The sequence below is a fragment of the Aquarana catesbeiana genome, linkage group LG01 (genome assembly GCF_042186555.1).
Source record: "Aquarana catesbeiana isolate 2022-GZ linkage group LG01, ASM4218655v1, whole genome shotgun sequence".
NCBI classification, from domain to species: Eukaryota; Metazoa; Chordata; class Amphibia; order Anura; family Ranidae; genus Aquarana; species Aquarana catesbeiana.
This window is the reverse complement of record NC_133324.1, coordinates 797691713-797716997: the sequence shown is the minus strand read 5'-3', so window position 1 is coordinate 797716997 and position 25285 is coordinate 797691713. Positions and strand designations below refer to the sequence as shown.

Sequence of the window (25285 nt, the reverse complement as noted above, 5' to 3'; positions counted from 1 at the left end):
TAAAAGCCGCAGAGGTGATTAAATACCACCAAAAGAAAGCTCTATTTGTGGGGATAAAAGGATGTCAATTTTATTTTGGTGTAACGACTGCGCAATTGTACGTTAAAGCGACGCAGTGCCGAATCGCAAAAAGTGCTCTGGTCAGGAAAGGGGTAAATCTTTCTGGGGCTGAAGTGGTTAATATGTATGTTATATGTTATATGGCCACCAATCCTCTTCACATTTACTTCAGACTGTTCAGCCAGATAATCTCACATCACATCCATTAGACAAACTGCTTTGTTTTTATAGTGTACAAGCACATTTTTTAACCCAATAATCTGTTGTAAAAAATATTTTTTGTAATAAAGTAAATTAGTATTACTATGTAGTGCTGGTCCTTTTTCTGGTACCAGTAAAATCCGCTCAATCTGTCCAATTCTGTTTAAATACTGTATGGCCAAATGTTTATGGACATTTGTCTATCACTTCTACTGTATAAGAGCTTGTAGGACATCCCATTACCGAACCCATCGACATTTCCTTCTGGGAAGATTTTCCACAAAATTTTGGATTGTCTGTTCCAGTTTGGACCCATTAGGTCAAAAGAACATTTGGGTACTAACAAATGAAAAGATAAGAAAGCCCATGATTAGCATTCCAACTCATCACAGAGGCTGTCCAGTTCTTCCAACCAAACTCATCAAATCATGTCTTTATGGACCATGCTTTTCATATGAGGTACAGGCATGCTGAAATATATTCTGCTATAGAAACACACACCACTACCTGTATCACTGTTTAATTAACAATAGCATTTTTATAGTTAATTACATTTTTCCTATCATGACATATTAACAAGGACTTCTTGCAAACACATTCCAGTTGCTAATTATTTTCTTCCATGTTTACATATTTTTAATATGGGATAATGTAGTTAATTATGTTACAGGTGTTTATATTGCACAACATGCGCTGTTCCAATCTGCTTTTTTGTCCAACAATGCTGTAAAACAAAACTACCGTTACATAGTTAGTCAGGTTGAAAAAAGACACAAGTCCATCTAGTTCAACCCTAAAAATAAATAAATAAATAAAAAATAATAATATACAATCCCATATACACAATCCTATACCCACAGTTGGTCCAGAGGAAGGCAAAAAACCACAGCAACGCATGATCTAATTTGCTACAGCAGGGGAAAAAAATTCCTTCCTGATCCCCCGAGAGGCAATCGGATATTTCCTGGATCAACTTTACCTATAAATGTCAGTACCCAGTTATATTATATACGTTTAGGAAAGAATCCAGGCCTTTCTTAAAGCAATCTACTGAGCTGGCTAGAACCACCTTTGGAGGGAGTCTATTCCACATTTTCACAGCTCTTGCTGTGAAGAAAACTTTCCGTATTTGGAGATGAAATCTCTTTTCCTCTAGGCATAAAGAGTGCACCCCTGTCCTCTGTGTAGACCGTAAAGTGAATAACTCAACACCAAGTTCATTATATAGACCCCTTATATATTTGTACATGTTGATCATTTCTCCCCTTAATCTCCTCTTCTCGAGAGAATAAATTCAGTTCCTCTAATCTTTCCTCATAGACGAGCTCCTCCATGCCTCCTATCAGTTTGTTTGCCCTTCTCTGCACTTTCTCCAGTTTACCAATATCCTTTTTAAAGAACTGGTGCCCAAAACTAAACTGCATATTCCAGATGAGGTCTTACTAATGATTTGAACAGGGGCAAAATGATGTCTCTCTCTCTGGAGTCCATACTTCTCTTAATATAAGAAAGGACTTTGCTCACTTTGGAAATTGCAGCTTGGCATTGCATGCTATTATTGAGCTTATGATCTATGAAAACCCCCAGATCCTTCTCCACTACGGATCCCCCCAGTTGTACTCCCCCTAGTATGTATGATGCATACATATTCTGAACCCCTAAGTGCATAATTTTACATTTATCTACATTAAACCTCATCTGCCACATAGTCGCCCAATTAAACAGTGCATTGAGGTCAGCTTGTAAGTTGGAGACATCCTGTAAGGATGTTATTCTACTGCATAGTTTGGTGTCATCTGCAAAGACTGAAATGGTACTTTTAACCCCAGACCCTATATCATTTATAAAGGTATTAAAAAGTAAGGGTCCCAACACTGAACCTTGGGATACACCACTGATAACCTTAGACCATTCGAGCAAGAATCATTAACCACTACTCTCTGAATTCTGTCTTTTAGCCAGTTTTCTATCCATTTAAAAAACTAATATTTCCAAGCCTGTAGACTTTACTTTACACATTAACTGTGTGTGGGGAACTGTATTGAACGCTTTTGCAAAATCCAAGTATACCACGTCCACAGCCACCCCACTGTCCAAAGTTTTACTTACCTCTTCATAAAAATAAATCAGATTTGTTTGACAACTTCAGTCGTTCATGAACCCATGCTGTCTGTTGCTTAAAATATTTTTTTTTCCAGCAAGAACTCATCTATCTGGTCTTTTATTAAACGCTCCAGTATCTTCCCAACTATATAAGTTAAACTAACAGGTCGATAGTTACTTGGTAAAGACTTTGTTCTGTTTTTAAATATAGGCACCACGCCAATCCAGTGGTACTATTCCAGTCATTAATGAGTCCCTAAAAATTAGATACAATGGCTTTGAAATGACAGAGCTCAATTCTTTTAGGATCCGTGGGTGGATGCCATCTGGTCCAGGTGTTTTATCCGCCTTTATTCTGTCTAAATGTTTCTGAACCATATCACTTTTGAGCCATTGTGGATCATTTGGGGCTGTGTCAATACGATCATGGACTTGAGCTCCCCCAAGCTCCTTTGTATACACAGAACTGAAGAAAGTTTTTAATAAATTTGCCTTATCTTTGTCCCCAATCACCCACTCTAGATTATTTTGTAAAGGGCCTTCATGCTCAGACCTGACCTTTTAACTATTAATATATTTGAAGATTTTTTGGGGATTTGCCCTACTATCTTTTGCAATCTGTTGTTTGTTTTGAATTTTTGCATCCTTGATTTCCTTTTTATATATTCTTTTATATTCTTTGTAACATTTAAACGATGATAGTGTTCCTTCTTTTTTATATTTTTTAAAAGCTCTTTTCTTATTATTTATAGCTTTTTTAACTTTTGCCGTGAGCCACATAGGTTTTATTTTTAGCCTTTTAAACTTATTGCCCATGGGAATATACTTTGCAGTGAGTTAACATACAGTATTTTTGAAGAATTCCCATTTCTGTTCTGTGTTCATCGATATCAATATTCCCTCCCAGTCTAAATCCTGGAGAGAAGCCCTCATCCTTGCAAAATTTGCTTTCTTAAAGTTTAGTGTTTTTATCTTTCCCGTATGTGTTTTTTGCTTACAACGAACATCAAATGAAATCATGTTATGGTCACTGCTACCCAGATGTTCCTTTATATGAACATTAGTAATAAGCTCTGCATGGTTTGAGATTACCAGGTCCAACAAGGCATCATTCCTAGTTGGGGCCTCAATAACCTGGACCATAAAATTTTCCTGTAATAGGTTTATAAATTTTTGCCCTTTAACTGTTCCAGCAGTGCCATTACTCCAGTCAATTTCCAGGTAGTTAAAATCCCCCATTTTGTTTGCATGAATATCTAACTCAGGGGTCTCCCTGGAAACATCAATCTCTGCTCAATAGTTACTGCATGAGACCTTAAAGATGAGCTTCAGGCACCCAGTTAAATATAGCTACGTACAGATAAAACACATATAGGAACTAACTTGATAATTTGGTTTGAACAGCCTTCTGATCCAGATTCCTTTCCTAGACAACATAGCCAGGCAGGCAACCTCACTTTTATTCACTGCAGTTAAACAATATTATTTGGTCATTGATGTCCCCTCTAGCCTGACTTGGCAGTGAAGGAACAGCATCACACTGTGTCCTCATCTCATAGAAGCTCATAATGTTATGATGACAGCACTATGAAATGCAGTAGATCTTGACTGGCTCACAGCAAGTTTTGCCTTTCCAATGTTAACGCATTGACAGTTTGCAATACCCACTCTAGCCACATGTTTTATATAAAACCATTCTCTAACACCTTAAATAAGATGTAACATGTAAGTGTAAGTAACTTAAATATTTAAATATCTGCATTTTTCAACAATACCTGGTGATACTGCCATCAAGGTCCTTATTCAGGTACCTCCTGTTACTCAGTGACAGTACTGTGCCCCTGTCTCCCAGTTGTGCCTCTTGCGTTTCACCCTGCCACATTAGCTTCTGATGGCAAATACAAGTGACTGTTTCAATGCACATTATGCAGGCATGGATCACAGTTATCACCACTGGGAAACCCAGCATGAAAAATGCCATGCAGCAATCACTAGAGTATGGGTATGCAAAAAAGAAGTGGATGTAAAAAGCTACAGGAGCCTAAGATCCAACAAAAGATTAAAAAAGGTGAAAGCAAGTATTTTATTAAAAAAAGGTAATTGTTTATTCTGCACCTTTTTTTAGCAAACTAAAAGTCATTCAGTTAGGAAATACATCTATCGTAAAAATTTTTAAAGTAATACATAATTGATTAAATTATGATCTTATATACCTGCATGAAGTTGAAGGTTTTGCTTGACCTAAATTTTTTCTTACATTATACATATTGTACATTAAAGGGAACCAGTACTGAGAGAACTTAGAGGTTGCCATTGCGGACCTTTCCAGCTGCTAATGGCCATTTTCTGGTTGTTATACAGATCAAATGGCTTTAATCATTTTTGAAGCACAGGCCTGGAGAAAGTATGCAGGCCATCAGAACTGCAATGCTTCAGTAACTGGGTCAGTAACTCATAAACTATTAAAGTTAGTGACAGCCAGGCAACTGGTATTGTTAAAAATATGGCATTTCACACAGTATATATTTCTTTTAATATGGAAGAAACACTAATATCCGCAAGGGCAGGGACTAAAGTGAATGTACAGTATAGATCTAGATATATATCTATCTATAGATAGATAGATAGATATATATATAGATATATATATCTATATATATATCTATCTATGTAAAATGCTGCATAAGTTGATGGCAATATATAAGTACCTGTGATAAATATGTAAATAAAAATATCAGGAGTCCATTAGTTACCCTATAATGCAGGGGTCCTCAAACTACGGCCCACGGGCCGAATGCGGCCCGCCAAGGTCTTTTACCCGGCCGTCCCGGCCTTTCGGGCACTCGAGCCCCCACAACAGTCCGCCCGGAGAGATGCTTTCCCTGCAGACCCCGCTTCATAGGGGGAAATGGTACCAATCTCGTGCACTGTCCAGAGTGGGGGCGGAGACACAGAGAGCCCGCTCCAGCACGGGAAAGCTTCACAAGGATTCTCCTTGCGGCTGCCTGTTCATAGCGGTAAGTCCCGCGGCGCTCTTCTCAAATCCCCGTGCACTGGACAGGCTGGCTGCATTTACTGGGCACAGCTCAGGCTGCATTACTGGGCACAGCTCAGGCTGCATAACTGGGCACAGGTCAAGCTGCATTACTGGGCACAGGTCAAGCTGCATTACTGTTCACTGGAGAGGCTGGCTGCATTACTGGGCATTGAAGAGGCTGACTGCCTCACTGCGCACAGGACAGGCTGCCCTACTGGGCACCGGTTTAGGCTGCATTACTGGGCACAGGTCAGGCTGCATTACTGGGCACTGGAGAGGCTGGCTGCATTACTGGGCACAGGACAGGCTGCATTACTGGGCACAGGTTAGGCTACATTACTGGGCACTGGTCAGGCTGCATTACTGGGCACAGGTCAGGCTGCATTACTGGGCACTGGAGAGGCTGGCTGCATCACTGGGCACTGGAGAAGCTGGCTGCATTACTAAGCACAGGTCAGGCTGCCTTGCTGGGCACTGATCAGGCTGCCTTGCTGGGCACTGATCAGGCTGCCTTGCTGGGCACTGATCAGGCTGCCTTGCTGGACACTGATCAGGCTGCCTTGCTGGGCACTGGTAAGGCTGCATTGCTGGGCACAGGTCAGGCTGCATTACTGAGCACAGGTCAGGCTGCATTACTGGGCACAGGTCAGTTTGCATTGCTGGGCCCTGGTAAGGCTGCATTACTGGGCACAGGTCAGGCCGCATTACTGGGCACTGGTCAGGCTACATTGCTGGGCACTGGTCAGGCTGCATTGCTGGCCACAGGTCAGGCTGCATAGATGGGCACTGGTCAGGCTGCATTGCTGGACACTGGTAAGGCTGCATTACTGGGTACTGGTCAGGCTGCATTACTGGGTACTGGTCAGGCTGCATTGCTGGGCACTGGTCAGGCTGCATTGCTGGGCACTGGAGAGGCTGGCTGTGCTGCTGGGCAGTGGTCAGGCTGTGTTGCTGGGCACTGGTCAGGCTGGCTGGGCACTGGTCAGGCTGCATTGTTGGGCACTGGTGAGGCTGCGTTGCTGGGCATTGGTGAGGCTGCATTGATCCGGCCACCCAACAATCTGAGGGACAGTGGACTGGCCCCCTGTTTAAAAAGTTTGAGGACCCCTGCTATAATGGAACCTTAACGTAATAGAGTTTGTATTCATGTGTCATAGTATTCATGTGTTATGTAGTTCGGATGGTCGTAGTATTGTTGTTATTATTATTGTACCCAATGGAAAATGTTCATATTTTTCCTTACTCCTTGACCTAATTTTCACTTTAATTTGACGCTGCATTTTTTTCATACATATGTTTATTAAGGTTTGCTATACTCCCTTTTTTTTGTTAGCTGCCCATATTTTTCACTTTAGCACAGAGCAGATTTTTGTCACTGATTCATATTTTTCTGGTAGCATTTTTTTCTGTCTGCAGTTAGAAATGTAATATTCACATAAGTACAAAAACTGGAATTTGATCAATTAACAGCAAATTTTTAAAGTGATCCTAAAAAGTGCTAATTCTTATGAATATCAAAGTGGATCAAGTCATGGCCATTTGTACTTACTGCAGTAAGAGATAATTCCTGGTTCAGGAGCTCAAATAAAAATAATATAACAGCTTATATTATTATCTAATATTGGCTCATACTAAATGTGTTTGCTAATTAACTTCTGTGGTTAATATGGAGTTATAACTTATTATTAAATTCTCTTTCTTGCAAAGCTGAGTAGTCCAACCTTGGTTTGCTTATTTAAAGAAAATCTTAGATAGCATTATAATACTTCTCTACTTTTTAAAACCAAACTTGGTACAAAAAACAGAAGAGGTGTACACGTGCTTTGAAGTATTTATTGTTAACTGTTGAAAGCAAACATCAGTTAATGCAGTTCGTCTATATTTTGAAAATATATTTGACCAGCTTTATTTGAAAACTTTATTTTCTCAGTTAATGGTCTTAATGTATTTTTAACAACAGAAAACTACATTCCTGCCTATTCACATCCTGCAGCAAAAACGCAGACATACCGCCCTCTTTCAAAAAGTATCTCGGACAATGGCACTGATGTACTGAGATCTTCATCACCGCTGCCTCCTCCACCTATACCTGTGCCTCCTCCGGCTGTGCCTCTCCGTCCTCGGGAACTGGCCTCTCCTGAGAAGTAAGTAATGTGAAATGTCATCTATGTACTAATCTCTTTATGATAACCAGGTTTTTCTTGGTCATTATGCATTTTCTTCAAATAAATGCTTATTCTATGATACAGAATGCTCGACTTGATGCATACTGTATAAAACATCCAAAAAACAATGCTGGGCCATGTTAGTAGCCACAGTCCTTCCTGACGAAGCTACGCTTGCACATTAGCGAAACGAGTTGACATCACCAATATGTCACCTGATGCCCCCTTGATCCCTTAAACATAATGACAGGACCGTGGCAAAACAATGAACATGTAATTGCAGGTGATTACTACAGCCAGTGTACACAGCCGACCTAGAGCTGAAGAAATCAGTGAGCACATCAAATAGAAAGCTGGATCATCACGCCACAGGTACTAGGGAATTAGGAGTTGCAAGTCGCTCATGGAGTGCGGAAAGACCAACTTGTAGCATGTGGACTGCCACCAAGCAGATGACCAGTGAGACACGATAGCCCGCTCCCCATGGACTGGCCAGTATGTCATAATTTATACCTGGTCATATTTGATGTGCATATTGATGGTGCAATATTGGACATACTGCATTATTGCAAATGGAATAACTTTATATCTCATCAACGTAAGCCACTAATGAATTACTTTACATGTTGCCCCTACATTGCTAAATTATCCTCAGTGGAAACCCTGCTCTTCCCCTAGTGGATGGTTGGCAATACATTCAGTACTTAATGAGCGAACGGATTGAATTCATGTTCTTTTAAGTTATCACTGCCATCCCATACTATGAGTCCAATGCAACATGTTGTAGAGGCTAATGAGTTATAACGAGGCAGCTTGATCGGGCCTGGGGCATATACAGTGGGGACGGAAAGTATTCAGACCCCCTTAAATTTTTCACTCTTTGTTATATTACAGCCATTTGCTGAAATCATTTAAGTTAATTTTTTTCCTCATTAATGTACACACAGCACCCCATATTGACAGAAAAACACAGAATTGTTGACATTTTTGCAGATTTCTTAAAAAAGAAAAAAGAAAAACTGAAATATCACATGGTCCTAAGTATTCAGACCCTTTGCTCAGTATTTTGTAGAAGCACCCTTTTGATCTAATACAGCCATGAGTCTTTTTGGGAAAGATGCAACAAGTTTTTTACACCTGAATTTGGGGATCCTCTGCCATTCCTCTTTGGAGATCCTCTCCAGTTCTGTCAGGTTGGATGGTAAACGTTGGTGGACAGCCATTTTAAGGTCTCTCCAGAGATGCTCAATTGGGTTTAAGTGAGGGCTCTGGCTGGGCCATTCAAGAACAGTCACGGAGTTGTTTTGAAGCCACTCCTTCGTTATTTTAGCTGTGTGCTTAGGGTCATTGTCTTGTTGGAAGGTAAACCTCCGGCCCAGCCTGAGGTCCTGAGCACTCTGGAGAAGGTTTTCATCCAGGATATCCCTGTACTTGGCCGCATTCATCTTTCCCTCGATTGCAACCAATCGTCCTGTCCCTGCAGCTGAAAAACACCCCCACAGCATGATGCTGCCACCACCATGCTTCACTGTTGGGACTGTATGGTGGCTGATGGTGGCTTGCTTGTGGATTTTGTGAACACAAGTGGAATTTTTGAACTAAAGTGGGAGAGTTAATAACCAGGAGCTGTGCTTTTGACTGCTTCTGCTTGCAAGTGTTGTTTTAGGGGTTTTTATTTATTTTTATTTTTTTTCCTTTGCTATCAGTTTTTAAAATACTTTTTTTTTTTTTTTTTCTGACACTTTTTAAACACCCTTTTTTTTTTTTCTGCTAATTAAGGGGAGTGGTTAATTGTTCCCAGGTGTATAAAAGTGTCTACACACACTCCCCTGGAGCTTGCTCCCAGCTGATGGTGGCTTGCTTGTGGATTTTGTGAACACAAGTGGAATTTTTGAACTAAAGTGGGAGAGTTAATAACCAGGAGCTGTGCTTTTGACTGCTTCTGCTTGCAAGTGTTGTTTTAGGGGTTTTTATTTATTTTTATTTTTTTTCCTTTGCTATCAGTTTTTAAAATACTTTTTTTTTTTTTTTTCTGACACTTTTTAAACACCCTTTTTTTTTTTTTCTGCTAATTAAGGGGAGTGGTTAATTGTTCCCAGGTGTATAAAAGTGTCTACACACACTCCCCTGGAGCTTGCTCCCAGCTGATGGTGGCTTGCTTGTGGATTTTGTGAACACAAGTGGAATTTTTGAACTAAAGTGGGAGAGTTAATAACCAGGAGCTGTGCTTTTGACTGCTTCTGCTTGCAAGTGTTGTTTTAGGGGTTTTTATTTATTTTTATTTTTTTTCCTTTGCTATCAGTTTTTAAAATACTTTTTTTTTTTTTTTTTCTGACACTTTTTAAACACCCTTTTTTTTTTTTTCTGCTAATTAAGGGGAGTGGTTAATTGTTCCCAGGTGTATAAAAGTGTCTACACACACTCCCCTGGAGCTTGCTCCCAGCTGATGGTGGCTTGCTTGTGGATTTTGTGAACACAAGTGGAATTTTTGAACTAAAGTGGGAGAGTTAATAACCAGGAGTTGAAAACAGGAGTTTAAACAGAAGTCTTCAAATCTGTAAGTAACATCTTAAACTTCCCTTAAGTAATTGTATTGTAACTGGGAAATGAGTGCTAGCAGGGTTGAAGGTTTTGCTCAGTGCACAGTGTGCCACATGTATGCAAAATTGGTGCAACAGCTCCAGGATGCATACCGCTGTGACAGATGTGAGCAGGTTGCCCTTCTGGAAGCTCGCATTAGAGATCTGGAGGAGCAAGTTGCAACACTGGGCAGAAAGGACAACCTTGAAGGGGGTCCTCTGCTCGCTGAGCAGGTGGTCAGTAGGGTTGATGTGGAGGGTGGAGGGGCAAGTCAGGATTATCAGATAGGAAGATGGGTTAATGTAGTTAGAGGGAGTGGAAGGGGTTCGCAGAATAGGAAGGCCAGTCCTGTGTTTGTGCATCAAAACAAATTTGCCAAGTTGAGTGAAGATGTGGAGGTGGCAAACACAGAGGTGGCAGCCCTAGATGTCACTGCTATCCCTAACAGCCGGGAGAGCAGCCCATCTAGTAAAGGTGGTGAGGGGAGTGCAGGTAGGCCTAGACAGTTGGTGGTTATAGGGGATTCTATAATCAGAAGGACTGATAGAATAATTTGTCGCCAGGATCGCCTCAACCGAATGGTTTGCTGTCTCCCTGGTGCTAGGGTTCGGCATGTGGTGGACCGGGTGGATAAATTACTGGGAGGGGCTGGGCATGACCCAGCTGTCTTGGTCCACGTTGGAACCAATGACAGTATACATGGAAGGTGGAGGCTCCTTAAGAATCAATTTAAAGAACTAGGCTGCAAGTTGAAGGGAAGGACCTCCAAGGTGATATTCTCTGAAATATTGCCTGTGCCATGCGCAACACAGGAAAGGCAGTGGGTGATTAGAGAGCTGAATGCATGGCTCAAGACCTGGTGTAGGGAGGAGGGATTTGGGTTTCTAGAGCACTGGGCTGACTTTTCATTGGGGTGCAACCTATATGCTAAAGACGGTTTGCACTTGAATGGAAGGGGGTCTGCTGTGCTGGGGGAGAGGTTTATAGGAAGGCTGGAGGAGTATTTAAACTAGGATTGAGGGGGGAGGGTGAACTAGAATTACATCAAGAAGACAGGTCAGTTAGGGGTCAGACATTAATGGAGGGTGGAATGGGGACAGATGGGGGGAGGGTTATGGCAGGTGACAAGAAATTTCCCATGTTGCAAACAGCCATTGGAAACTGTAGTGCCATTTGTACTACTAAAAAATATATGAAAAACACCAGACCAAAATGTAATAATGCATTAAAGTGTTTGTTCACCAATGCCAGAAGTCTGCCAAGCAAAATAGGTGAGTTGGAAGCTCTGGTGCATGAAGTGAACTATGATGTAATCGGTATTGCTGAAACTTGGCTTCAATCCTCACATGACTGGGCTATTAATATTCCTGGCTATGCACTCTTTCGGAGAGACAGGGTAAAAAGGAAAGGTGGCGGGGTCTGTCTCTATGTGAGAAGTGATCTCAAAGCAAGTGTGAAAGAGGACCTGATTGATGGAGAGTGTGATGAGTCTGAAGCATTATGGGTGGAACTACATATAGATGGGCGTAGTTCAAAGTTAATCATTGGAGTTTGTTATAGACCACCCAATGTTAACGAGGAGGTGGAGACTCAGCTCCTTGCACAGATGGAAAGGGCTGCAAGGGCTGGGACAGTGATAATAATGGGAGATTTTAACTACCCAGAAATTGACTGGAGTAATGGCACTGCTGGGACAGTTAAAGGGCAAAAATTTATAAACCTAGTACAGGACAATTTTATGGTCCAGTTTATTGAGGCCCCAACTAGGAATGAAGCTCTGTTGGACCTGGTAATCTCAAATCATGCAGAGCTTATTACTAATGTGCAGATAAAGGAACACCTGGGTAGCAGTGACCATAACATGATTTCATTTGATGTTAGTTGTAAACAAGAAATACATAAGGGAAAGATAAAAACACTTAACTTCAAGAGAGCAAATTTTCCAAGGATGAGGGCTGCTCTCGAGGACTTAGACTGGGAGGGAATATTGGCAGCGATAAACACAGAACAGAAATGGGAATTCTTCAAAAAGACTGTTTGGGACCTCACTGCAAAGTATATTCCCATGGGCAATAAGTTTAAAAGGCTAAAAAGAAAACCTATGTGGCTCACGGTCAAAGTTAGAAAAGCTATAAACAATAAGAAAAGAGCTTTTAAAAAATATAAAAATGAAGGAACACTAGTGTCATTTAAATGCTACAAAGAATTTAACAGAATATGTAAAAAGGAAATCAAGGGTGCAAAAATTCAAAATGAACGAGAGATCGCAAAAAATAGTAGGACAAACCCCAAAAAATTCTTCAAATATATTAATAGTAAAAAAGTAAGGTCTGAGCATGTAGGCCCTTTACAAAATAATCTAGAGTGGGTGACTGGGGACAAGGAGAAGGCTAATTTATTAAATACTTTCTTCAGCTCTGTGTATACAAAAGAGCATGGGGAAGTTCATGTCCATAATTGGGGTGGTATTGACACAGCCCCCAATGATCCACAATGGCTCAAAAGGGATATGGTCCAGAAATATCTAGACAGAATAAAGGTGGATAAAGCACCTGGACCTGATGGCATCCACCCACGGATCCTAAAAGAATTGAGCTCTGTAATTTCAAAGCCATTGTATCTAATTTTTAGGGACTCGTTAATGACGGGAATAGTACCGCTGGATTGGCGCAGGGCGAACGTGGTGCCTATATTTAAAAAGGGATCAAAGTCTTTACCAAGTAACTATAGACCTGTTAGTTTAACTTCTATAGTCGGGAAGATACTGGAGCGTTTAATAAAAGACCACATAGACGAGTTCTTGTTGGAAAAAAACATTTTAAGCAACAGACAGCATGGGTTCATGAAAGACAGAAGTTGTCAGACAAACCTGATTTCTTTTTATGAAGAGGTAAGTAAAACCTTGGACAGAGGGGTGGCTGTGGACGTGGTTTATTTGGATTTTGCAAAAGCGTTTGATACAATTCCGCACACACGGCTCATGTGTAAGTTAAAGTCTACAGGCTTGGAAATATCAGTTTGTAAATGGATAGAAAACTGGCTAAAAGACAGAATTCAGAGAGTAGTGGTTAATGATTCTTACTCTGAATGGTCTAAGGTTATCAGTGGTGTACCCCAAGGTTCAGTGCTGGGACCCTTACTCTTTAATATCTTTATAAATGATATTGGGTCTGGGATCAAAAGTAACATTTCTGTCTTTGCAGATGACACCAAGCTATGCAGTGGAATAACGTCCTTACAGGATGTCTCCAATTTACAAGCTGACCTCAATGCTCTGTCTAATTGGGCGACTATGTGGCAGATGAGGTTTAATGTTGAGAAATGTAAAGTTATGCACTTGGGGGCTAAGAATATGCATGCATCATACATGCTAGGGGGAGTACAACTGGGGGAATCTGTAGTGGAGAAGGATCTGGGGGTTTTGGTAGATCATAAGCTCAATAATAGCATGCAATGCCAAGCTGCGGTTTCCAAAGCGAGCAAAGTTCTTTCTTGTATTAAGAGAGGTATGGACTCCAGAGAGAGAGATATCATTTTGCCCCTGTTCAAATCATTAGTAAGACCTCAACTGGAATATGCAGTTCAGTTTTGGACACCAGTTCTCAAAAAGGATATCGGGGAACTGGAGAAAGTGCAGAGAAGGGCAACCAAACTGATAAGAGGCATGGGGGAGCTCAGCTATGAGGAAAGATTAGAGGAACTGAATTTGTTCACTCTTGAGAAGAGGAGAACAAGGGGGGATATGATCAATATGTTTAAATATATAAGGGGTCCATATAGTGAACTTGGTGTTGAGTTATTCACTTTACGGTCAACACAGAGGACAAGGGGGCACTCTTTACGACTGGAGGAAAAGAGATTTCATCTCCAAATACGGAAAGGTTTCTTCACAGTAAGAGCTGTGAAAATGTGGAATAGACTCCCTCCAGAGGTGGTTCTGGCCAGCTCAGTAGATTGCTTTAAGAAAGGCCTGGATACTTTCCTAAATGTACATAATATAACTGGGTACTGACATTTATAGGTAAAGTTGATCCAGGGAAAATCCGATTGCCTCTCTGGGATCAGGAAGGAATTTTTTCCCCTGCTGTAGCAAATTGGAGCATGCTCTGCTGGGGTTTTTTGCCTTCCTCTGGATCAACTGTGGGTATAGTATTGGGTATATTGGATTGTACGTTTTTTTTTTTTTATGGTTGGACTGGATGGACTTGTGTCTTTTTTCAACCTGACTAACTATGTAACTATGTAACTATGTAACTATGTATTGGACAGGTGATGAGCAGTGCCTGGTTTTCTCCATACATACTACTTAGAATTAAGGCCAAAAAGTTCTATCTTGGTCTCATTAGACCAAAGAATCTTATTTCTCACCATCTTGGAGTCCTTCAGGTGTTTTTTTAGCAAACTCCGTGTGGGCTTACATGTGTCTTGCACTGAGGAGAGGCTTCCATCAGGCCACTCTGCCATAAAGCCCCGACTGGTGGAGGGCTGCAGTGATGGTTGACTTTCTACAACTTTCTCCCATCTCCCGACTGCATCTCTGGAACTCAGCCACAGTGATCTTTGGGTTCTTTACCTCTCTGCCCAAGGCTCTTCTCCCCAATAGCTCAGTTTGGCTGGACAGCCAGCTCTAGGAAGGGTTCTGGTCGTCCCAAACGTCTTCCATTTAAGGATTATGGAGGCCACTGTGCTCTTAGGAACCTTAAGTGCAGCAGAAATTTTTTTGTAACCTTGTCCAGATCTGTGCCTTGTCACAATTCTGTCTCTGAGCTCTTCAGGCAGTTCCTTTGACCTCATGATTCTCATTTGCTCTGACATGCACTGTGAGCTGTAAGGTCTTATATAGACAGGTGTGTGGATTTCCTAATCAAGTCCAATCAGTATAATCAAACGCAGCTGGACTCAAATGAAGGTGTAGAACCATCTCAAGGATGATCAGAAGAAATGGACAGCACCTGAGTTAAATATATGAGTGTCACAGCAAAGGGTCTGAATACTTAGGACCATGTGATATTTCAGTTTTTCTTTTTTAATAAATCTGTAAAAATGTCAACAATTCTGTGTTTTTCTGTCAATATGGGGTGCTGTGTGTACATTAATGAGGAAAAAAAATCCGACGGACAAAGTGCCACGCATGCTCAGATTAAATAAAGAGATGAAAGCTATTGGCCACTGCCCCGTTTATAGTCCCGACGTACGTGTTTTACGTCACCGCGTTTAGAACGATCGGATTTTCCGACAACTTTGTGTGACCGTGTGTATGCAAGACAAGTTTGAGCCAACATCCGTCGGAAAAAATCCTAGGATTTTGTTGTCGGAATGTCCGAACAAAGTCCGATCGTGTGTACGGGGCATATGTGTTTAACAGAGTCATTTTTGATACATACTTTTACTTTTTTTTCACCCAATCCAGGGGCTTTACCCTTTTGGATTAGGGTGTTTTTTTTCTGTACGATAGTAGCCACAATCACCTTGACTGACACATTGCCAGGTTCAGTAAAAATCTCATGTTGTTCAAACACCATATGTTCTGTATTGTGGCTTCACAGAAAATATGCCACTATCATGTCATTGCCAAAACCAATATTAGCCCCACCACCAACATTTGAAATCACTGCTTTTAAGTGGAAAAAGGCACATATGGAAACAAATTTAAAAATGTATATAAAATATGCTATAACTTATCCCTGCCTTAAAGGATACGTTCACCTTAAAAATAAAAAATAAAAATATAAATGCACATTTTTTTTTGCAGGTATAACAATGTGCATTTCCTTTTTGTAGGAGCCTAGAAAGCATTGCACCAGCTTTAAAGCAGGCAGTTTCACACTGACCAGAAGAATCAATGAACTACCACAGTGCTCAACAGCACCATGGTAGTTCATTGAGAACTACAAGCTGCCAGCCGCAAAGAATGTCGGTGTGTAGTTCATTCACAAAACTCTATGAATGAATGACGTGGTTGTGTGGGCGGAGCCCTGCATGGCCACATTCTTTTTAAAACGTGATAGCTGGTATGGGGAACTTCTCCTCATACTGTTGTAACATAGAGGCAGTGGATCTCCGAGTGACTGCAGAAGCATGAACATGTTCATGTTCCACCCTAACAATGAGTGACACTTCAGTACAGTGCAGGAGCAACTTTTTATGAGATTTGGGATTTGTCAGATTTCCTGTGTTTCTTGCTGGGAGGATCTTGACGTAAACTCCCTCCAGTGCAGAAGCCTGGGATAATCTCCACTGCGGAAATCTGGGGTAAGGCAAGTATATTTTCTAACTTTTATCGCAGGTGTGTGAACCTGGTGTGTAAGGGCCAAATGCAGAGCTCAGTGCAACATAATGTGTATGTATAGGCAAAATGTTTTTCAATTTTTGGTAGAGTAAGGAAAAGTTAAACCTGTTTATTTTTTGTTGTGTCCCATTGTATATTTTCTTTTACTTCCTGGTCTCGAAACAGATCAGGAAATTATAGAAAATAAATACAAAATTTAGGGAATTCTCCTCTTAAACCGTTGTCACCAGATATCCCCACTGGGAGATTTACCATCCAATGTAAAATTTTGATTTCCCCATCACTTATTGTTCCACTGGTAGTGGTCACAGCATAAATAGTAGGAACCTCCCCAGTGGACATAGACAGTCTGCCCATAGACAGCGATAAGAACTTGACACGAGATACAACTCAAAGGTTTTGGCTTTTACATACACTTTAAGAAGGTGAGGGTTACCTACATAGTATAGTATTCTGAATGTTTTTTTTATTGTGAATAGACTATTTTATCTCCTGATTGGAAAGCCCAATCTTTACTATTATTTAACAGGAAGATTGTAATAAATAATACAACTTTAAGCAGACCTTCAGTCATTTTCTTTAACTTTCCATCTATTAAATCTTCTGCCCTTGTTGTTTTAACTTTTAACTTCCTGTTTCCTGTCTGGTAAAAAGCCTAGGCTTATGACATCATGCACAGCTCTCTCTCACTCTTGTGAGAGTTTGCCAGGAAGGGAGGGGGGATGAGTCATAAGAGGCCCAATGAGAGCTGCAGAGCTGGAGGTGTGTGTCTGTGTAAATATAGGAAGTGAGCAGGCAGCATCTTCAGCTGCCCACAGTTAAAATGGATGCAGCCAGACTTAGTAGAGGGAGATTTCTGCAGCATATTTGGCAAGTACAGAATCACAGTATTAAGAAAACAATACGCAAAGTGGTTGGAGGGAAGCTTCAGAATGGCAAAGATGTTTTCATTACAAATTATGTGAGCAGACTGCAGTTCCTCTTTAAGATCATCTAGAGTGAGTGCACAGTTGAATGCGTCCAGGTTGCAGTACCTTGTCATAGCCTCATGCTCTAGGGCTTCTATTAAAGGCACATTCCAGCAACAGGTATTTGTTATATTTGGCTTTGTTAATAAAAAGATGATGGGGCCACCAGTATGCAGAAATCAACTTAAAACATTAACATGAGCAAAGATAGGGGCATTCAGACATGTAATGATGCCTGAGGCTATGTCTGGAATGGCACCCCGCACATTCCTTATATAACTCAACCTAAATATTTTGTACAATATGCACTAAAACACAAATAAAATGATTTATAAATACGAATAAAGTACCCTGTAATATGAAATACTGTAAAAGATCACAAATTCCTATTTACTACACCCTCTGTCACCAATCAAACTTGCTTCCCAAGACTTCCTCTCTTGTTCAAGCAATAGCACTGCACAAAACGAAAAAATATACCTGCTTTACCTGAGAGATGTGACGGTGGATTGTGGTGTTTACCTATTCTAACTCTCTGAAGACTTTTGTATATTTAGCAAATGCAAGAGAACGGTGGTTCCTTGGTACCGTGCTGCATTATACCTACATTCTTTCTGCTGATGATGCAGAAACCAATTGTTTAGTTTTCAAATCCTAGTACTAAGTAAAGAGAGGAAGATGGCAGATCACACTATACTATCTCTTTGCATTTTGGTGTACCAAGCAAATATGTAAAGATATATTTTCTTCTAATTTTTTTAGAATTTTTTTTCTAGCTTTCCTGCAGATTGTAATATAGCTTTGAGTTGCATTATAAACAATAATTACCAGAATTTGTAAATTGGAGATTAACTACATCTTAACTACATCTAATTATTTTGGGCGTTGCATATTTGCTTGGGACCTCTTTCAAAAACACAGGGGGTTGTTTCTATCTGCAATCCCTTTGTAATCCTTGTCTTACTGTTTTGTGATTTTTTTTTTTTTTTTTTTGCGGACCAAAGTGGAATTCTGAAAATGCTGAAGAAAACTTTCCTGTCTGTGCAGCAACACAATTACAATGTATCCGCAGGTTGCGTTACAATGGGACAGTACTGTGGCTAGTACAGTACAGTGGCCAGTAGTAATAGTGTTTAGCTATACGTGCCTTGAAGTTTGGGGTTTCAGGGTTCCCATATTCTCTTCATATATGTATCCCTCAAACATTGTGATGAGCTTCCATTTGAACTAGATGTAGTGTGTCTGCCTGTGTATGGCTTTGGCAGGGCCCTGGACTGAAAAACTGGCCATAGACCACTTGAAACTTGGCCAGTTCAGCAGGGACCAGCGAGATTCGAACCATGTATCGGCAGGCTGATTGTACCAAAGTCAATCCATTGATCAACTTGGATACAACCAGCATGTCATATTTTTAGGATGCAATTATTGCCAGCCACTAAAGCCGCTAGTGTTCTCCGGGCTGGGTTGGCTGCAACCAGTGGTTGCAAGAAAGAAAATCGTATCAGCTTAAGTTTCTCTGGGGGCTGGGTGCATTGTAAACAGTTCTTTGTTCTTCGGTAGAATCCTGGAGCTGTGTTAGGTATGGTATCCCTTGTGTTAATATTATTTGAGTGATTACGAGTGGTGCAGTGATAATTATATTGTTTTATTTTCAATAGATTTTTTTATTGGGAATTTTTAAATAGTATATAGTAAATAGTAATGTTTGTTTATTGCCAATACAGTATAGTGCTCTGTTCATTATTAATATTTTACTTACGTGTCTTTATTTTCTTCTGTAAGGAATGAATGGGAACCACCAGACAGAAAGGTTGATACACGCAAGTTTCGATCTGAACCCAGGAGCATATTTGAGTATGAGCCTGGAAAGTCCTCCATCCTTGAACACGAAAGACCGGTAAGATCATAGCATATGAGCTGAGCGTATGAGGTGGGAAGATGTGTATTATTTTGTAACATTGGAGGAGTAGAAAGCCAAAGTACAGTGATGGTAATAACGAACCATGGGGGGATGTAAACTGCCATGGCTGTGTAGTAATCCATTGCAGTCAAACTGAATTCATTTTTTGGCTGATCTGATTGGAGTAAAATAAAATCTCATTTGTTACTACAAGTTTAGCATAGTCATTGTCATTGCCTAAGAAAACATTACTTGTATACTTTCATAAAAATGTACTGCCATGTATTGGCTCTCTGCTGGAGACACAGCTGTTGGTGTGTTTGTTAAAGAATACGGAGGCCAATCACTCCACTTTTCCCTTCCTCTTACAGAGTTCCCAGCATTGTATGATGAAAGACTGACTTTTCCTTCCCCTCTCAGTTTCTTAAAGACTACAGATGTGTATAGTGATATATATCCCCAACCTATGTGACATACACGTTACATCTTCTTCGGGATACATCTCTTTGCTGCAGGAATCCCTTTACCTGACTGTTCCTCAGATTATTCAGGGGTGACAGACCACATCTTTATCATATCATATAGGGAATCTATACTGAAAACACAGTTTGATCTTGTGAATGTGAGCTAAGTGGCAGAGCTGAGGACTTATTTACTGCAGCTTTTCTGTGAAATATAAAATGATACCCTGTACTTTTAGATGCATATTAAAAAAAAAAAATCATAATGTGCCTGAATCTAATAAAATCTTATTTATTGTTTTAGAGCTGTGCATATACTTTACTTGCCAATGGTAAAATATGATACCACCACAGTTCTAACACCTCAGCACAGAGCTCTCCCCAGTATTATACTGAGAAAAATGTCTGTGATCGTAATTCCTTGGTAATGCCTCTAGGCAAGACAAAATAGCTTTCCTAACTGTTTAATTTCTTTTGGCATATTTAAAGAGAGGAGCTTTATGGCCCATTCACAACACATCTACTGGTTTACATTGCTCAGCACAGGTCCAATGCAATACACAAGCTAAATTGCATTATTTCCAGTAGGCCCGGTTCACAGCAACATGTCGCGTTGGTGTGTGCTTTGTAAAAATGAAACATGCTGCATTTAAATGCAGCACAACGCATCACTACACTACATTACAAGGTATTACAGTGTGCTGCAACACACGTTAAGGAGGGAAAATAATTAATTGTGGCTCCTGCTGTGTACAAAATATCACATCAACACAATGTAATGCATTAAAAAAAAAAGCCATCTCAAGTGCATTTATCATGCATCAACATGAATTACATGCAATGAACTATGTGTGAAACCAGCCCTAAAGTGCTCTAGCTGACTGACCTTTCGTTTGTGAAAGCAATTGTGCATCATAAACAACTGTCTTTTTTTTTTTTTTTTAAACACTATTTTCATCTTTACCTCATAGCATTTCTGTGTTGCTGATTTTCATTCAGCCACTTTTTGTCTACATGTACCTCCCTCCAGCACACTAGGTATTTATTTCATTGAAAGTTGCTTTAAAAAGACCGAAAACAACTTATGAAATGAAAGAGAAAGAGATTTTTGTGACTAGGTTTACATCTATGTTAAAGTGGTTGTAAACCCTCTACTTTCACTTTAGCTTATTGCAATCTAGATAGAACAGGCAGCTGATCACTGCCTGTGAAATTTCACTTCCTCTTTCTGTTTCCTCATAATCCATCCTGTAATCTGTAGTGACGTCAGCGACGCTTGCACAGTCCATAGCTTCTTTAATGGCACGCTATGTGTGCTGTTTCACTATCCTCTGCATGCCTGGTTATTTACTGTCATTGCCTCGTAATACTGTGCTCTCCTCCTCTCCTTCCTGGTTATCCCCTTGTGACTGTATAAGACATCACACAGGGGGAGTGAACTAGAGCAGCACATAGACGTGAGAGAGGCGATCGAGATAGAGGCTTGGTTTAGACGCGATCACGCATGCGCAAGATTTAAAAAGGAAAACAAAGTAAGGGAGGAAATGACTTCCACAAAAGATTCAGCAATCATTAGTAAAGATGGCACAGCCAATACCTGGAAGAAAATACATTTTACAAAAACTAAAAAGGGTATTTTAAAACCTCGATTTAGTCACCTTTAAATGTGTAAGCCTTGCAAATACATTGTTGGATCATTATATTTTAAAAACACTAAAAAAAAAAAAGTACGGGGTTTACTTCCTTTTTAATTTTGTGCTAACACTTTTCAGCTTTCTACTGAATGAAAAATAGAAACCCAATGTCAGCTCTGCATAATGCACATTTTAATGTATTTACTAAGGCAAGTCCATAGAATGTTTATGGTCTGTCTTCGAATAATCTGATAGGAGCATACATCCTACAAATAGTGTTTCTATGGCTGTGTTACCCTCAATTCTTTTCTGGGTATTCACTATCAGTGTAAGTGTCTTTACAACGAGGAGACCAATTATAATTTGAAAAAAACACAAACAGAGGTCCTAACCCTGCCACACTTTATGCAAAAGAAAAAAGCAGTAATAAGTGTGTTTGTTGTTTTTTTTTTTTTTTTAATATATATATTTTCATCAGTGTATTTCTGGTGAATTTAATAGATTGAAATAAAATGGGTTCCGCTGAGAGGTATCCTACAAGAAAACATTTTTACTTCTGTAGGTATCCTACACGTGAAACCACACTTGATGAACTGAAATTGGAAATCGCCAGGGACAATAAAACGAGTTTATCTTTAGCCCCTGATCCAGACCACAAAACAGCCTTTCTTTATTGTCCATTGAGGGACACAGGAAGAGAGTAATTGACAATGTGGGCTATATGCAGCTGCCTCCAGAAGGTGGATACTTGCAAATGTAAAAAAGTTCAAAGCCAGTCCCTGTAAAACTCCACCCCTAACCATCATGGCTGTTTTTTGCTAGTGTCCTAGAGGGTTGAATGCTTTTTTAAAACACTAGCAGCAGCATATAAGCATTTTACCTTTTCAGTATATCCTACATGAGTATAGTTCCTTTTATAGGCATTCCTAACATTGACACTAATTTGATATCCTGAGACCAGAGGTATTCTTTTTGTTTGCTTTTGTATGCTTGGAGTAAAGCAATTTTCTGAGACTACAACCACTGGGAGAGTCTTCTTACTGTATATGAGATGAGGGAGTGAGTACGTCCCAGAAGGCAAGTGTTTCTTAACTTGGTGATTATTTGTTATGTTTTTATGGACGGACATGTTTCTGTGCTGATCATAAAGAGGGCACAAAATTTCATTTTGAACAGTACTCAATGTGATGTGCAGACAAATATTCTTCAAACTGTTTGCACAGCTATGCAGATAACACAATTTACAAGTGTCTAAAATGTAACGTCACAGAGTGTGCTTGTTGTACATGACAGTTTTCATAGTCTAGTAAAGCTTCCTAATTGTCACACGCAATCTTCCAATAACTTGATACACACAGAAATAGAATTCTTATTTTATTGCTGATGTTATCCTGATAGGTTATGTGGCATTAGCTGTATTTTAACTTTTAATCAGACTGCAGTGTTGCACACTGTCAACTGTGCATGAAAGGTCCACTTTAATTCTACAAATGGCTCTTTTTAAAGTGATGGTAACATTTCTAGGCTGATTCCAGTTGATGTGGGAAAATCTATAATTAAAGGAACAGTACACTAGCAGTCTAGTCTGGCGGGTGTGGCTTGTTTTTATAAGACAGGAATAACCTGGGCATGTTGCCAAACAAAGTTTGCTGTATTCATCACATAAATACTCCATCTTTGATTAATCTAACAGTGTATAAAAACTAAATGTAAAACTAGTGACAGGATATCAATCATGTGATGCATGCCAGAGATTTCCCAAGAGCTTCAGCTGTGTTTATATGTAGAGGTAAATGGCGTGGGAGAAGAGACTTGTCCCACAGACCCAAATATACCTCGATACTGTACTGCTGGAATCTTACTTGCCCTGAAAAGTCACAGTATGCCAAATATCTTGTTATACACTACACAGAGGAAGACCTTGTCATGAAAGATTATAAAAAGGCAGCACAGGCTTTTGTTTAGTGATGGCGATGTGCTGTACTTTTTTCAGAATTCAGCTGCTTAGTATAGACAGATAATTTTTGCAGTCTCCTTTGAGGCAAGCCCTATTGCTGTTTGCAATTAATGAAGACAGGGTATAGTTTATCAAATATGTTGTAGTGTCAATCAATTGTCCGTAATGATGTAAATGATGTGTTTTGTCTGAATTTTCAAACATTGAAAAAACAGTATACATTTTTATGAATAGGATCTGTTCCCAAAGCGTTGCAGTATGTAGTGAAACAATAGTAGTATGCTGCAATGCAATCCAACCCACAACAGTGTTAGTCATTGTGCAGCAATGCCTTCTCCAAGGCTCTCTCTTAACTCTTCCTTCTTGAAAGAACACCTGACAGAGGTAGAAAAAAAACCAAAAGAAAGGAAAAAGGCCCCCCTATAACTCATTTACATAAGATGCTCAGACCTCCCTGAGGTAAAGCCCTCGAAAATGGGCTTAAAGCTGATAATCTCATTGAGGCCTGGAGGTTCTGTGGCTTTGAACATATAGATCCAGCGAGTTTATTTTTGTAGTAATATTTTATTCCAGTCACCTCCTCTAGGGTCTGGAGTGGTGACTTCCAGAGCCATGTGAACCACCCTTAAACCTACCCAAGACACATGTTTAACCTACATTAATATCCACTCCTGATGGATTCATAAAGGAAGCTGTAAGTTAACTACTTTTCTCTCAACTAATGAGAGACACAACTACTATTTTGTAGAGACCTTTTAATGTGATAATGTCCTACATATCCATCTTCTGCAAACTCTCTAGCTTTCCTTTGCCAGGTCATGGACCAGGACCTGCATAATGAGATTGTATCATATTTTGTAAATGTCACATCTATCAGTTTTTAGTGGTGGTATAAATCTTGTTTTCTTCAAAAATGTATTGGCCATTTATCACAGCCAATAAAGTAATTTTCTGAGCCAAGAATTTAGAAACCAGAAACCTGGAAAACTATGGTGTTCTTTTCTGGGTTGGGTATTTAGGAGACCTGGTAACCCTGAATATACCTTCAGACGAGCCAGTTTCAGGTTTTTAAAATACTTCCAGCTTCTGGTTTTACCATAGCACTAAACTAGTATAATCTTAGTTGGCTTTATAAAGATGGTGACGAGGAATCGGGGTGAAGCTTTTGCATGGAATAAAATTATATAACGTCTATCTTGTCTTGTATGATGCTTTCTTAAAATAATACCTGCCATGTTCCCTGTCTGCACAGATATCTACTTGCAGCAAAATAATGATCATTTGGATTAGAAGGATTTGGAACCAGAAAAGAAGACAATATATAACGTTGGTTGAATATTGTTTAGCTGCATAATCAAATAAACAAATTCATATGCAGATCAGCCATAACTTTATGACCCTCCACCTAATATTGAGTAGGCTCCCTTTTTGCCACCAAAACAGACACTTTTGTCTGTCAAAACAGCTATGACCAGTTGGGGCATGGACGCCATTATTGATATTAATTATTTATTTTTACTCTGTATTCCAAAGGCTGTTAAGCTGTTTTTTTTTTTTTTTTGTTGAACATGTGACCAGCAGCAGAGGACTAGAAGCTCCTCCTGCTTATGTTTCCCTGCAGACAGAAAGAGCTGGGTCATGTGAAAGCTGTATATCAATTAGAAAAAAAGGTACTTACATTTTTTTTTAATTAAAATAATTACAGTGCCATCATCCACATACAAAAATAGAAAGGACAATGTAAATTAAACACTGTGTGGTTAGTATCTTTTAGTATTGAGATATATGTGTGCGCAGCACCTTTGGTCTCTAATACTGAAACAAATCTAGAAGATGAGTCAATTCATATTATAATCATGTAGGCACCATCTGGTTAGGCCCAGCAGTAACCCAACATTGCTAGTCTCATACCAGTAATTGTGAGTGATGT

The 25285-nt window shown here is 39.8% G+C and overlaps 1 protein-coding gene across 24 annotated transcripts in view; it reads left to right on the top strand.

Annotated features, from left to right (window-relative positions):
- SORBS2 (sorbin and SH3 domain containing 2) overlaps positions 1-25285 on the top strand; it is a 497996-nt gene that overhangs the window by 362781 nt on the left and 109930 nt on the right. For all 24 annotated transcript variants that reach the window (XM_073607478.1, XM_073607469.1, XM_073607523.1 and 21 more), the window contains 2 exons: positions 7362-7545; positions 19186-19300. In XM_073607478.1, the coding sequence (XP_073463579.1) occupies positions 7362-7545; positions 19186-19300 (299 nt within the window). The remainder of the gene's footprint in view (positions 1-7361; positions 7546-19185; positions 19301-25285) is intronic.